Source organism: Symphodus melops (genome assembly GCF_947650265.1).
Source record: "Symphodus melops genome assembly, chromosome: 10".
NCBI lineage: Eukaryota > Metazoa > Chordata > Actinopteri > Labriformes > Labridae > Symphodus > Symphodus melops.
Genome location: NC_136700.1, coordinates 7,148,360 through 7,163,824, shown reverse-complemented (window position 1 = coordinate 7,163,824; position 15,465 = coordinate 7,148,360). Strand labels below are relative to the sequence as shown.

At 41.9% G+C, this 15,465-nt stretch overlaps 2 protein-coding genes across 4 annotated transcripts in view; one reads left to right on the top strand and one right to left on the bottom strand.

The window, feature by feature from the left end:
- LOC306830297 (homeobox protein cut-like 1) overlaps positions 1–5,391 on the bottom strand; it is a 58,070-nt gene extending 52,679 nt beyond the window's left edge. Inside the window, exon 1 of one of the 3 annotated variants that reach the window (XM_079353684.1) lies at positions 5,113–5,391. In XM_079353684.1, coding sequence (XP_079209810.1) covers positions 5,113–5,175 — 63 coding nt within the window. In that variant the 5' untranslated portion in view covers positions 5,176–5,391. The remainder of the gene's footprint in view (positions 1–5,112) is intronic. The other 2 variants (XM_079353685.1, XM_079353686.1) reach the window with 2 other exon arrangements.
- Positions 5,392–9,338: 3,947 nt separating this feature from the next.
- On the top strand, positions 9,339–13,567 carry LOC306830649 (alpha-(1,3)-fucosyltransferase 4-like). The gene has a single exon (XM_079354240.1). The coding sequence runs from the start codon at positions 11,558–11,560 to the stop codon at positions 12,695–12,697; it is 1,140 nt and encodes a 379-aa protein (XP_079210366.1). The 5' UTR covers positions 9,339–11,557; the 3' UTR covers positions 12,698–13,567.
- The last annotated feature ends 1,898 nt before the right edge of the window (positions 13,568–15,465 follow it).

Below are 15,465 nucleotides of genomic sequence, written 5' to 3'. Positions count from 1 at the left end.
CTTAATATTACAAGATGAACAATAGACTATACAAGATTACATCGGCCTTGGAGGCACTGCTCCGAGTGTACGCTCAGATTTTAAATAAAGTAGTGGGCACAGTCCTGAAGTGGAAACAGCCGGTGTATTCTAAAGTGAGCCTGAAGAGAAGTGTCCAGTCACTGAAGCTCTCTCTCTCTCTCTCTCTCTCTCTCTCTCTCTCTCTCTCTCTCTCTCTCGCTCTCTGCAGGAATACAGAGCAGCAGAATAATGGATGCTTCTGTCATGAGATACACTGAAACTCTATGATGCTGTAGGTGAGAGAGAGAGAGAGAGAGAGAGAGAGAGAGAGAGAGAGACTCCGAGTGGGGCTGTAAATAATGCCTGCCACTTGAAAATAGGTCTCTGGAAACTGCCCCCATGGTGTGTTCCTGCTGCCGGGTGTTGAGTAGAAGTTTTGTGTCGACGCACTTCAGAATTCAAGTATAATGTGGTCGAAAACATGTAAACAACACCGCAAAGTTCCATGTGTAGATTTCTATGAAGAAAGGAGCAACAGCATTTTTGATTTCATCCTCTTAAGAGTGATATTTATATATTTATATAATCAGGTGACAACTTAATCACTGTGTATTATTTAGATCATAGCTGAACATGCTTCTGCTCAACATGCATTTTTAAATCAGCTCCAAAACACCTTAAAGATCATTTTAGAAACTTTTTTCTAAAGTAATAAAGTAAGACAAAGAAGAAAAAAAACTTGACTATTTCTTGAAAGACGCCAGGCGCCCTCTGAGATACAGTGACGTCAACAAACGGCCTGTGAAGGAAGCTTAACTAATTTGAACAGCTTATAAAAATGTCTTTTGTGAAATCAGTCTGGATGATTCATTTCAAAGTGTGAGAACATAAAAGTCACAGCAACAAAAACTCTCTGTACTCTTTGTAATGTCCTAGTTTTTTGGGTTTTTTTCCAAGCTATATATTGTGTAAAAAAATAACTCTGCATATAATGTAACTAAATATGTATTTGTGAATGAAACAGCAAAGAGATAATAGCTTATGGATTATTAACAGGGGGTATCCGTGCTGCACTTTTGTATCATGTTTTCACATTATTATAATGTTTGCATTTGAACAGCAGCTCAACTCGAGCACTTTAAATGAATGGAGCAACCTTGAACATTTCAGTAAAATAACAAACTGTGGGAAAAGAAACAGATTCACGCAATACTTTAACCATAAGCAGAGACTTCCACACCTTCAGGAAACATGTCTGTTTTTCACACACTTTAGCTTAAAGCCTGCTTTAAGAGCTGCTGACTCCATCTGTTTGGGAAGGCCTATTTTTAGACTTCTGTTTAATGCTTTTTTATCTTTTGTTCAAACATCAGACCACACTGGGGGGAAAAAAAGGTCTTTTACCACGCAGCTGGGTAAAATTAAATATTCCTTTATTGACTTTTGCAGAGTAAAAGATATTTACTTAAGTATGAAAAGCAGACAAAGTGGGTCTGGAGTAGACGCTTCTCAAAGTATGTGGGGGGAGGGGAGAGAAACTGAACCCGACTGTGACGTCCACTAAATCACGGAAGAGTTGGGGAGTTAGGGCCTTGGCTGGGAATTATGCAGCGATAAGGTGGATGAAGCAAAGATTTGTTTCTTTCTTTCAGAGAGCTTCACATTCCTCTCCGACTTAACCAGTGCCGCGTCCATGAGGATAACCTCTCAGAGTGGGATGACATCGCTCCGACCAGAGTAGACCGGGGGCAGACCAAAGACCTGACATGCACTCGTCCCTCTCTCTCTCTCTCTCTCTCTCTCTGACTCATGCTTAGTCGTTCACCACCCACCGACACACAGTGAAACCTCAGTCCCAATGCCAGGTTTTGTCACTGGGCAGAGAAGCGGTTGGCTACAGTAAAAGCATGACGTGATGCCCCCCTCTTCCTTTTTGCTCCCCCGGCTTGTGCAGCAACAGAGGGGTAAAAATATCCCACCAGTGACTTCAGACAACCAGCTCATAAATTAACACTAAAACTACTACAGACAACAGCGGACCGGTCGCTGAGAGATTTAGACCGCTCAGGTTGCCCATGACCACAGCTCCAGGATCAGCTTACAAACGCCTTTTCTTCCTAAATGTACCTATTAGAAGGTGTCGACTCAAACCAAGCTCTGGTTCCGTTTTCGTCTAAAGTCACTATTTTTTCTGTATGGTAACGCAGCAAACTACTTCTTGAAATGGCTCTGGGGCGTTTTGTTCCAGGAAACGTTATGAGGTGTGTTGTAGGCTATTAAGGCCTAAATTGGGAATCATGTATAACAGGAAGGTCTGTTCTTAATTCTCAGAGCGTAAACACAAAATATAAAAGTATAGGTTTAGGCCCCAGTTATTCGCCCAGATCTTATTAAGGCTTGTCTGCAATGAAGCGCAATCTCTTGTCGCTCTCAAGTAGAAACACAATGTTCCAGCAAACTGCTTGACTGGGTAAAAAAAAAAAAAAAAAAAAAAAGGAAAAAAAACAACAAGAGAGAAGAGTGATGATCCTCTCTAAAGAAACTCAACTCTGTAATGGACGGACAGGGATTATAGACGTTAAAACCTCCTCCATCTGTAATTCACTGTCACCCTGCCATCATCTCTGAATCACTGATCCATTTTGCAAGTGTGTGAGACCTTGCTAAAAGCATCACTGTTGCACCCATTTGTGTTTGTAGTGGTGATGGGGAGGGAGTGAGCGAGCGAGGCGGGGGGGGGGGGGGGGGGGAGAGCACACGGAGAAGACAAGTTAACAGCTCGCTGTGCTGTTTCAAAGCACTCTCTGTCCTGTAACAACCACCTAGCTAGTTTCTCACACAGCCAACGGGACACGCTGATCAAATAGGATTTTAATGAACATCAGCAGTTTGGAGCCTGAGGAATAGACGCAATGAAGGCTTAGAGCTACTGACATCTAGCTTGGGTTGGATTTTCATCATCAAAAGAAACAGAGAGAAAAGGGAGAAAACATTCCTTTGCTGGTGCCTCTCGTACAGACAAAACAGACTGTGAATCTAAGTGCACGCTGTCCATTCGATCACACACAAGAGGCAAATGAGAAAGCAATTGGCTGACAAGGCCATGTGTAGACCATGATCATATCATACTAACCCCGCATTATCATCAAAAAGCAGATAAGGGAGAAAAAAAAGGTCCTTCTTCTCTGAAGGCTTTCCTCTAGGAGCCTCTCAGTGGGAGGGAGAGTAAATAAGATGTCATCAATAATAGACAGTGAATGTTCTGAGTTCTGCACACACACACACACACACGCACACACTTACACACGAGCGCCGACTGATTCCTATCCTGCAGACAGGCCTGCCAACCGCCAGGCTTTTTGCACACGCTCAGATTCACTGTCCTGACTAATCGCTTGTGATAGGGGCCTTTGCCATAATTACCCAGGGCCTTATCACAAACTTATGCGATGCATTTTTCATGTCCTGGCTGCTGGCAGTGCCTTCACTGTCTGCGCTGGCAGTCAATCCACGAAGAGAGAGAGAAAAAAAAAAAAGACTGATCTTGGACAAATTCTCACACAGACACATACACACACACACACACCAGTTCTTCTAAGAGGGCGAAACTGGTGAAAGCAGGGTGAAGGGCCAGGGAAGAGGGAGAGGGGAAAAAAATGATAAAAGAGGGGAGGGGGAGGCGGGTGAGAGAAGATTGGGAGGGAGGGAGGGCGGAGGGGGGGGGGCAGACAGGCAGGAAGGGGGTGGGAGATAGATAGTGGGGAAAGAAAAAGAGAAAGCAATTTTTTTTTTTTTTACATAATGCATGAACAAGGGGGCACGAGTAGGAGGACCAAAACCAGATCAAATAAATAGGAGAAGTGAAGCCTTGATGATGTGGCATAAGTGCGACACAAAGCCCGCTGGGAAGACTTGTTCACTGTCCTTTTGTCTACCCAGTTCATAGGGGCATCATGACCTAAATAAAAGTTTAAATCCCAAGCCTGAGCAGTTCACAAAATAATGTATTAACAATCGCGACTAACCTACATAATGCAATTTTATGTTAATGACGACGGGGAACTAGACTGCCAATATTCATACAATTTTGATTTAAAATTCAGCAATGCACGTTAAATGCCACGGGGAAAAACACAACAGTGCTATTGTCTGCATGTCTTGTGATAGGTCAAACAAGCTCTAACATACACAGGCTATATTCACACACTGAGTAGGCCCCAATATTTTCCTCCTCTCCCTTTACTGAGCAAAGGATCTCCTCCAGTCTCGTGCACGCCAAGATTAGCCGCGTGCACGAGACTGAGTTCATATTAAAATCAACAAGGTCATGGTCTTTTAATTTTTCCGTAATCATTTTTTTTATTATTTAATTACACAGCGTCTACACATACTGTCCCGTCCCAGTACACTTTCTCAGACGTGGCAATGTCTGTAAAAAAAAACCTCACTGTGTATAATAAATGCAGTCAGGAGAAAGAAAACCATAATCTCCGAGACGACTTCAATTTAAAACTGCTCCAAAAAAAACCCGTTAGCCGACAACGCTGCTAATGTTTCCATCCGCGTTAAAATAAACTTCACATTTTGACAATAAAAAGCTGAATACATACAAATAAAAGCGTTGTTGTGTGTCTGAGCTGCCCGTCTGAATGGTTGGTGTCACCACAGCGCCACCGTATCATGAGTCGCACTTATTTTTTTCCCCCAAATGATCCAACCTTACAGCGGCTAAAGCGTCGGGCTAACTACGGCTACTCGCTCCGGTAAAAGTTGAAGAACACGCAATAAAGATAGCTCGTCTGAAAGCTTTCCCCCCCTACAAAGCCCCGCCGTTTTGTTTTTATTCCAGCGCATCCCCGCGGCGTCGCCCCGGCTTGCCCAGTAGCAGTTGTCCGATCGATGTTGAATTGAACAAAGAGGATCAATTTCTGATCAGCGAAGAGAGCCACTTTCATCAATGCGAGAGGAAGAGGTCTTGAATTCTCCTCCGAAAACACCTCCGAGAAAAACCACGGGGGTAGAAAAACACACAAAAAACAACAGAGGGTCGAAAGAGACAAGCAAGCCGAAGCGAAGAGAGGGCCACACGGTTTTAAGAGAGATTCAACTGACCTGTAGTTGTTGTAAGTCAAAGCGCTTCCAATATTGAAACATCGATCCTGCATTGGCCGCCATCTTGAGACATATTGAGACAGGAATGAGATGCTGATAGAGAGCGCGGGGGTTGGAGTTCAGTGGAGAGGACCGGCTGGCCGGAAGACCCGGAGCGGATCACGTCAGCTGACTTCACGGTGACGACTGGAGCACGGACTGGACTCAGTCTGAAGGAGTGTAGCCTTAATAACGCCATTATAATTGCTTAAATAGCTTCTTTTTTTTTATCAACATACACATATTACAGGTAAATAACGAAACTGGTTTTAACTTACATCCCTTTTAATTCTCACGTTGAAACACGCGGAAATGGAAAAAGCCAGACGAGACCATTTTTTGATGTTGTAGTTTGTGTGATCTTTATGTTTTATGCAGAGCAAAGATCATACAAAAATAATGCCAGGAGGCTCCCTGGGAGCCATATCTAAAGAAAAAAAGTCACTTCATGCCAGCTCCTGAAAGTCGGCAGTGATGTGAAGGAAGAATGATGAGGGGGGTTTTTTTCCCCCATGCACCTACTTTGACACCGTTATATGCTCTTTTGTAAAATTGCAAAAATTCTACTTTGGGTCTCAAAAATATATGAAGTTAGAAAAAAAGTAAATGTTTCTTCATAAAAACGACATGATTTGTGTTGTGTGGTTGTCATTTAGTTAGCTAAATGTTATTAGCATTTTGCTTGCAACATTACAGATGTGTATTAAATAAGCCTTAAGCAAAATAAACAAAGCCAATGTAAATTTAGACCCAATTTAATCCATTAAGACAGTTAAAGATACAAGCCAGTGTGACAAGAAAGTCATTCAATTATAAGTAATGTAAAGTATCATTAATCATGTAAAATGTCATGATTTATGTTTGATGTCATTCTATAATAAAAGGCTGATTCTATTCAAACTAAGCAAATTAAACAAAACTAATATGGTTAAAAAAAGGGGGGGTTAAGTTTAAAATGAGAATTAAAAAAGTCAAATTAAATTGCACATTTTCCTCAACAGATAATACGCAGATTAATTAATCAAATCAGATTGTTGTGTAGTTGATCAGACAGCCTGATGCTTGCAGCGGGCGGCCCAGTGGTAACAGTGTCAACATGCATACAGATCTGCTGTTGAAGTGACCTTGAGCTACACAATGAACCCTGGCTGCTCCCGAGGCGTCACTGCTACTGACCATGTCCTCTGACCCCCCCCCCACCCTCCCCCCCACAGTTTGTGGATATGCAAAGAATTTCTAATTACACTGTACGAATGGAGTGCCCTGAATTTCTGTGTCAAGCTGTGCCGCCTTGTGCACCTTAAACACATCACGCCTCTGCTTCCAATTGCTCTGCACACAAACCTGAAGCCAAACTGCACGTGTTTATCAGAGAAACACATCTTTTCTACACATTGTTCTCATTTGAGCTTATTGGGTTCCATAATCGGACTTGTGCAGAGTGTTATGGGACCTTTTTTTACACACACATATATATATATATATATATATATATATATATATATATATATATATATATATATATATATATATATATCCTCAGATCACAGCTTTCTCTCCACAAAAGCCCTCCACAAAAAATATGAAGCTTCATATTTTCCTTTTGATAGTTTTCATTTCTTGGACGCCATTGCATGGTAGTTGCACCCAAGAATTTGCCATGAATAATAACACCTCTATTACTGCACTTGTGTGTTAACAAAGGTGAGCATTTTATGTTCTTAAAATTAGCTCAACTTTCAGGTCATTGCTTGATTTTTCTATTTGTGTCTGACCCTTTCTGTGAGATTGGTGCTTAACTGATAGCCTCAATTAATTTACCTTATTTCATGCTTCCTTTATGGCCATAAAACACACTAAAATAAAGGCAGTCGCATGCTTTTAATAATGTGTATTGGATCACTTTGTAACAAATACAACAGCTGCTTTGAAAGAAAAAAGACACAAGCCCCATGACTCTTGTTACCATCAGTGTCTATTGCAAGTTCTATCTCTATCATGATCTTCTTTTTTAAAAGTAGGACCGACTGATCTGCACTTTGAGATACATAATGAATACTTTTTAAAAGAAAAATACAGCATATGAACCCATAAATCCTGTGTTTAATCCTCTCATTTCTTCCCCCTCGGCCTCCATGACTTGTGATGCTACCTATCATTAAGCCAAACCAGAAATACAGGTCTGAGATAATCTGTACAGGCTTAGTAGCTTTGTGGTGTGTCCATTGTGCCGTGTTTGTATAGATTTCTCTTACTATCACACAAAGAAGACATCACTGACAGGAACATGTTGTATTTAATGTCGCTGATTTTCTAATATGATAATAGAGTAGTTTGCATTACAACTCTGATTACATCTTTTTTCCAAAAATGCATGAAAACCTTAATAACATTTACCCTGTTGAGATGTTCCTCGCCATAAATCTTTCAAAGCTGTATGTTACTGTAATTTACTTGCCAACCATCAGAAAGACACCTTAAATACTGTTGTAGTGGTGAAAATCTTTTCAGACATGACCGTCTTTTTCCACACATCGCACTGCAAAGAAAATGCTTTTTCCCAGCTTTCCAAAGCTCTATAAATAAAATACCCCACACCCTTCCAACAAAAAAAAAATCTTCCTAAAAAGCGCTCTTTTTTTTTAAATCATCTTTTTAAAAGAAATCATCAGAAGTTACAGACAAAAAGTGCTGCTGTTTAATCATCACACAATAAAAACTAAAACATGAAACAGATTGTATCCTCATTCCTACCCAAAGACTTATAAAACCAGCATTTTATCTCCAGGCGGATAATTAAACCTGTCTTTTTCTGAGGGTACATGCAGACATCTCTGACTTTGATGTACTTTTTTTGTATATAATCCCTCCATGTTTTGATGCTGAAATCAGTTCAGTAGAGTAATCGTTTTTTTTTTCCTGCAAAATTATCTTAACGCTAAGTAAGAGTGAACATTAAAAATCGGTTGATTTTGTAGCTGCCAGGCACTCTCTTCACAATCTCTCTGAATTCGAGCACACCCTATCTCCTCGAGGATTTGACTGCATCTCCACTAAAGGCTCTGGATTACTTTGAAGCAGTGGGGGGTACACAGTGTAAGTCAGTACAAGTAAGACTCCGAGTTATCAATCCACCTACAAATTATCATGTTCCTGTGACTGAAGCTCAAGCACGTCTGGCATGAATGACTTGAGAGGTTTTTTTTCCCCCTTTCCTTGACTTTTTTTTTTTTACACTCCGTGAAAATTAAAGAGGAGGATTAAACAACGTAAATTGTTCTTGACAAGAACGGCAGAGGGAACATGTTGAGGCCCACAGATTCAGACTCATCAGTTCATGCGAACTTGGTTAAAGTTTAAATATAGAGGAGTAAACACACATTCTTTGTGTCAGCGCCATTATACAACTCGATCTTAGACCCCCGTCAGAGCTACAGGCTAGAAAATAAAACAGCCTTTCCGTCCTTTAGCTTCCCCACTTTTCACTGTTTTTGTCCCTTTTTTCCTCCTGCTCATTGACTCTGCCTGCAAGGTGCTTTTAGCAGGGCCTTGTGTGGCCGGGTTAGAGATGGATGTGTGGCCCTTGGGAGCCGCAGGCAGAGAGCAACACTGATCATGTCAGACAGGCTGGGGAGGCTGCATAAGATCATCATCACCCAGCAGTGGAGTGAATCGCCGCAGTGGCACTTTCACACAACCTCTGACCTCCAGGGTAACCTCTGAGGTCATGATCAAGGTCAGGGGTCAGCTAGGGCCTCCGTGAACAGGCTCCGCCCTCCTACCGCTTCCTACACTTTTTTTCCCCCTCTCTTTATGATCTCTTTTTCTTCCTCTTTCACTCATCTTATATCTGTTTTTTCATCACTCACACTCTCCTTCTCCAGCCGGGACCGATTGAGACGTCCCCTCCCCGGGGAGAGCAAAAAGGAAAAGCAAGAGAAAATCAATATGGAAGATGAGTGAAGACCTGAGGGTCCCATCAAGAACTGAATGCTTCTATCTGTGCTGGCATGATTCACACAGAAACACATACAGATACACAGTTATATTACTTCTGACAATCAGGAAAGTAGCTGTAAACACGGCCTTGTACAAAACTAAAGAAAATAAGTTTGCTTAATGTTTTTTTTCCCACTATAAAGTGCAGCATTTTCCCGAAATCTGTATACATTTTCTTCTTATTTTATTTACTGCCTATACTGACTTTTTATACATAGTATTTTTTATCTTGAGTTTATTAACCTTGTGTGTACTCATGCTATGGTATTAATCTTGTTTTTCGGTTTACCCTTTTTAGCATTAGCCACTGTGGTCAATTCAACTTCCATATCTTGTCTTGTGCTGTTGATTGTTTGTCTAAACGGAGGCTAATACCTGAAAATCACATCTTAAGGTATACCTACAGGTACAAATAAAGGAACCTCACCTAAACATACCTTGCAATTTCCATATACAATGACCTGAAAATACAGTCTGCTTTTGCCCTTCTGCCCGTTTTGCATATTGATCCCTGCATGGAGATCTAATGTTTGCATAAATTGATGCATAAGCCAACATTAGAAAAAAAAAAAAAAGTTTTTTAGCATAAGAGGAAAAACAGAGAAAATATAAATGTCGAGCTTTGTTTGTCACCCCAGCTGTAATTTCAAACAAACAAAATGTCACCAGATCACCAATCAGCAGCTTTAATTATAGCACATTTCCAGTAACATTTGCAACATTTCTGCCTTAAAAAGGGAGTAAAATAAACAACCCAAAAAGAGATAAACAAAGCTCATTCCAATGTGTCATGTCCTGACCTCAGCCACCTCGTCTATTCTTGAGAAGAAGACGTACATGTGTTTATAATGTTTGGCCTCAGCACGTATCCATAACTTATGAGTTTGCCGCGCTTCTTCTCAGCACCAGATAACCCCGGGCAGGACATTAAATGATCGTCTGAAAATAGAACTGTTCAGATGAAAGGGAGGATAAATAATGCAGAAAGAATACAAAACCTCTTATGGGGATAACTAGTCATACACACATGCACTCACGCAAACACACAAAGAGAAAAGAGAGGGGAGTTCTTTTTTTTTTTGCTCCATGGTGAAGAAAAGTGAATGGATGGAACAGGAAGGAGGAGGACCCAGCGGAGACACACATGCTTCTTGCTTCATCTCCTCCCACTCCTCTGTGTCTGCCATTTTTTTCCGCTCACATACAGACTTCATGACATGCTCTGTGTCTATGGGGAGGAATAATGTTGTCCCAGTCATGCCATGTTTTTCCTGCCCACCAGAGATCACACACAACACATACACACAGCAGGATTTCCAAACCCCGCCACCTCATCATTTTTTCATAAATTCTGATCAGAATAACACAAAATGACGACCCGGCCTTCTGGTCCTTAAACACATCATACACTTCAATAAGCCATCTGAGGGCTTGTGTGTTTCTTCTATTCCTGTATTTGTTAAGGTTAGATCACCAAATTAAAGCTGTGAGTCATTTATGAAGGTTTCTGGTTAGAGGGCTTTTCAATGCTGGGTCATATCTGATAAATAAAACATTGAAGACAAACCTTTTCAAAGCCTGCGCTGCTGCCTGCCTAATTTCATGCTGAAATGTTTATTCATTGGGCAGATTAAACATGCATGCTTTGAGAAAAAAATCCCACAGAAACTGAACTACACAGGCTGCCCTTCATGAGGTTATGCTTGTGGAGGGAGACACCTAGTGGAAAAATACTTACATGTGGACGACTGAAAGATTGAGAGGCCTTTCACTTTTCTTAAAGTTTTTTTCATTGACCTATGAGATGTGACGGATTGTTTTCAGTTTAATCAGATAGAAGGTAAAGCCTCACAATTAGGCTGCAGAATTGACTATGTTCCAGATATTCTTCTGCTTGACCCCTATCTTGAACTTTGTGTTTACCAAACCGGCTGATTAACTGAAGAAATATGTTTCTTGTTCTTTTTCTAAATGACTTGATTATTTCATCAAGAAGTCACCGCACCCTGGGCCAAGGTGTTTACCCAACCAAAAAGAGTCAGCAGGCCTCACAAAAGACCCATTCAGTACTCAGAAACTCTGACCAACACTGCCACGTCAAATGTTTCAGCGTGCAGCTCTGATGAAAAATGTGTTTTACTCTATTTGAACCAAGACGACTGTGAAGGCCAGAGGGACAGGTAGGCTATAGGGCAGTTGGCAATAATACAGGGAGTAGTCTGACTGTTGCAGAGTGTGAGATATGACCTACTTATCACAGCTGGACGCAAAATAGCTTCTATGCAAGGTCTGAAGGTCGTTATGAATATATGTAGATTTGTCCTAGGTGCAGCAAACGAATGGAGGAAACAGATTCTACAGAAGGAATTTGAAGTTTGAGGGGAAAACTGCGGGGTGAAGGGGGCCGATGGGAGCTGGAACAAGGTGGAGGGCAGCGAGTCGCTCTACAGTTTCAGACCACAGTGCAGAAAGGCAGAGGAAATGTGGTGATCTATTTCACAGAAGAATCTCCTCCTCTGTTGTTGTGGCTGCCGCCGGGTTTTTGTTCTTCCTGGGAGTCTTCCTCTTCAACCTCCCAGACCCGTATGACTCCGAGGACAACAGCTTGGTCACGCTCCTGATTTGGACACACCCGTTCGGTCGGTACCACAAACTTCCGGACTGCCTCGCGCTTTATCAGATTGGAGGGTGCACGCTCACAGATGACTGGAGCGCGTACCTGCGGGCTGACGCCGTCATTATTCACCACCGGGAGGTTGCTTCAGGCACCGTATATCTGCCAACGGAGCCGCGGCCAGGTGCGCAAAAGTGGATTTGGATGAACTACGAGTCTCCTGCACATACACCCACACTGTGGCGTTTTGACGGAGTTTTCAATCTCACGCTCACGTACAGGACGGATTCGGATATATTCCTTCCCTACGGGTATCTGGTCCCTACAATACACAGAAGTCTCCGGGACAACTTTGTACACCCTCTCCGCGCGCCCGCGCGCTCTCAGCTGCTCCGGCCCCGCCTCCTTGCCTGGGTCATCAGCAATTGGTCAGAGTCTCATGCGCGCGTGGCCTTTTACTACCAGCTCCGTCGGTACATCAGGGTGGATGTGTTCGGACGCGCGGGCCAACCGTTACCGGAGGACAGCGGTAGTGGCAGCGTTGTGCGCATGCTCGGACGGTACCAGTTTTACCTGGCACTGGAAAACTCCCAGCACACGGACTACATAACAGAAAAGCTGTGGAACGCGGTCCTGGCCGGGGCCATTCCAGTGGTTCTTGGTCCGTCCAGGCTGAACTATGAACGCTTTCTTCCATCCGAGGCCTTCATCCACGTGGATGACTTCCCCACAGTGCGCGCACTGGCTCGGTACCTGCTGAGAATGAGACTTGATCCGGTCAGGCTGAGGCGGCACTTGGACTGGAGGGATGGTTACAGCCTGCATCAGCCCTCCTTCTGGGCTGAGCACTACTGCATGGCGTGCAGGGCAGTGAGGAAGACCAGGGGCAGCACAAATGTAGTCAGACACCTGACGAGATGGTTTAACTCGTGAGAAACGCCTGGAACCGTCACAAAGATGACGTTCAAACTGGGACAAATTAAAAATAAAAATAATGACAGCCAACATAATCAAGCCAATCAGTTTTCAGGAAGAAAAAAAAATCAACCATAATTGTTAACATGACAATTATTTACATTTAATTTATACAACTTTAATCCCACTATTTTTTTTACACTTTTTAAAAACTTGTTTGACTGTCTATTGATATGTTTATCTTGTTCCTGCTGTCTGTATGAAACCCTAAAACCCCCCCTTTACATCTTAAGTGTTACAAAATAGCTTATAAGTTGTATGGCAATAACTAACTGGCCAAAGAAAGTTAAATGCCATCCTTCTCAGTTAAAAACATTGTAATCAGTTTACCTCTAAAATCACAGGGCTTAAAAGTTGGGGGTATAATGTTTAGAAAATAATGACCTATTTTTTATTGCACTAGGGCAAAAAAAAATAATGAAAAAAAAGAAATAATGAGTTAAACATCTACTGTACTTTGGGAAAAAAAAGCTTCTGGGGTCACTTGATGCGGGAATCGGAAGTTGTGTTGTAGCTCATTCAAATTAACACCTTTGTGTTAGTGCCCTGACACAGAATTAACACTTTACTCTGTCAAATGAGACATTTCCTGCAGGCACCGAGGCATAAAAGAAAAAGCTGCTCCTCATAATGAGCTGATGGCTGAACAGCTGTTAAAACCACGGACGTCTATCACAAATAATGCTTTCAGACGGCCAGAACAACTACGCATCATCCCTGCTATAATCCCACTCAAGTACCTGAGGGAATTATTAGCATATCTAGTTACTGCGAACAAACTTAAATGCATTCTTTGTATCTTATAATAAAGAGACTTCATGTTGTGAAACGTATCATGTAGTCGTGCTTATTCAAAATGTTTCCCTATGGCCCAGCACACCAGTCCTGCAGCATAGTGTCTACTGTCTGGACATAGGAGGAGCTGAACACTTGACCTTGAAGTATATGAAGGAAGGGCATTCCTATTTAATTTTTGTGTGACAACAAAGCTACCTTTGAGAAGATGTGGGAAATATTTTACTGCACTTACAAACTTGCAGATATTGTGTTGCGTGAAATTCTTAGATCTATGAAGTATTTTTTGAAGGAACTATATGTTGCAAATAAAGAGTTATTGATATATTCCCAGCCACATTGCATACATGAAGATCTAGAAACAGCCTATTAGGTCATTATTATTGCTGACAAAGGCTGGCTGTTATGGTTCTGTTACAGGTGCCCAACAAGGCCAAAAAGAAGGGGACAGTAGAATCCAACATTGCAGGTATGTTTGTGCACAACCAGATTGAGGAGTTTTGATTGACGCACAGAATGTGTGGTAAAAATGTATATTTGCCTCCGTCTCTTGTGGAGCTGCACTCCCTCCTCTGGTAACCTGTGTAACTGTCTTCTCCTTGAAGGCTTACACTCTCAAAACCAGAACAGGGACGGCCACATGGAAAAGAGCAACCTGTGAGACACTTAAGCAGCTTTGAGAACAATTTCTTGTAAAGATCCATCGAGAAATTGTGTTAAGACTTGTATGGCTTTTCTTTAATATCATGTAGTATTGTCAGTACACTCCATATTTGTCATCGTCCTTTTATATTTGATGCTTTTTTTGTGTTACCTTTCTAGTACTTAATGTCGGAGCAACCTGGCACGAGTTTGTCCTTTGGGATGATTAAAGATTGTCCTTATCTCATCCTTGCTTATCTTTATTAGATATATTTTGGAGCAATGTTTATTTGAATTTATGAAAGTCATTAATCTTGAAGTGTGCAACTCAGTGTCTGTGTTCAGTTTTTTTTTTTTTTTTTAAACAGCCATACAAAGAACACTGATGAATGACGCATAAAATATCATGTTAAGATGAGTCAGTGTGCATCATGTCTGCAGATATGATCAGTTATTAGTTGTAGATGTACCTGTGTTTTATCGGGAAGTGACCTTGAGGAGACAACTCATGATGCTTCAAGATCTCTGACCCAAAACTAACAGCAGTCTTTCGAGGATTACTGTCTTCTTTGTAGTCCTTCTCTGCACAAACATGGCAATGGGAGGTCCACCTGTGGGTGCCTCTTACATGGATTAAACTGTCAGTATTGAACTTTGAATTGCTATCGAGTAAATCATTAACAAAGTTTCAGACGATGCATACCCTGTTCAGTGAAACACAGATTGCAGTTGATTCCAAATCAAAGAGATGGAAACAGTAAATCTCCCTTCCTGTTCCTCTCCTGCAGGATAACATATCACCCCGAGTCACAGGCTGACAAGTTTACAGAGGATGAGGTGAGTTGTTGCTTGGCAACAAGGTGAAATATCAGAGGTATCACTGTGAGATATGTGATTCAGTGGAACGGGTGGCGGAGGTGCGGCTGAACAAGTTGAAGGGAACACCGATGAATACCCAGAATCTGCCGCAATTTAATGTGATTTAAACCCTTTAACTACCATCCCCAGCTTATTACAAAGATCCTTCTCAGCGCTTTTTTTTTTTCTTTCCAGACCCCCTTTTACAGCAACAGTGCCATTCATAACCTACATGGCCCCTGGCTAGAGACACAGTAATCTCGTTTGTGCAGCAACAGATGTTTCTCTTAAAAACATCCGTTGACTGGGGAGTGAAAAGTCTGCCTCTCATTCTCTCGGGGGATCAAAGAGACCAGTCTAATCACTATGAAATCTGTCACATTTGTACTGGTTTGAGGAGACATATTGGCTTACACTAGGCTTACTATGTT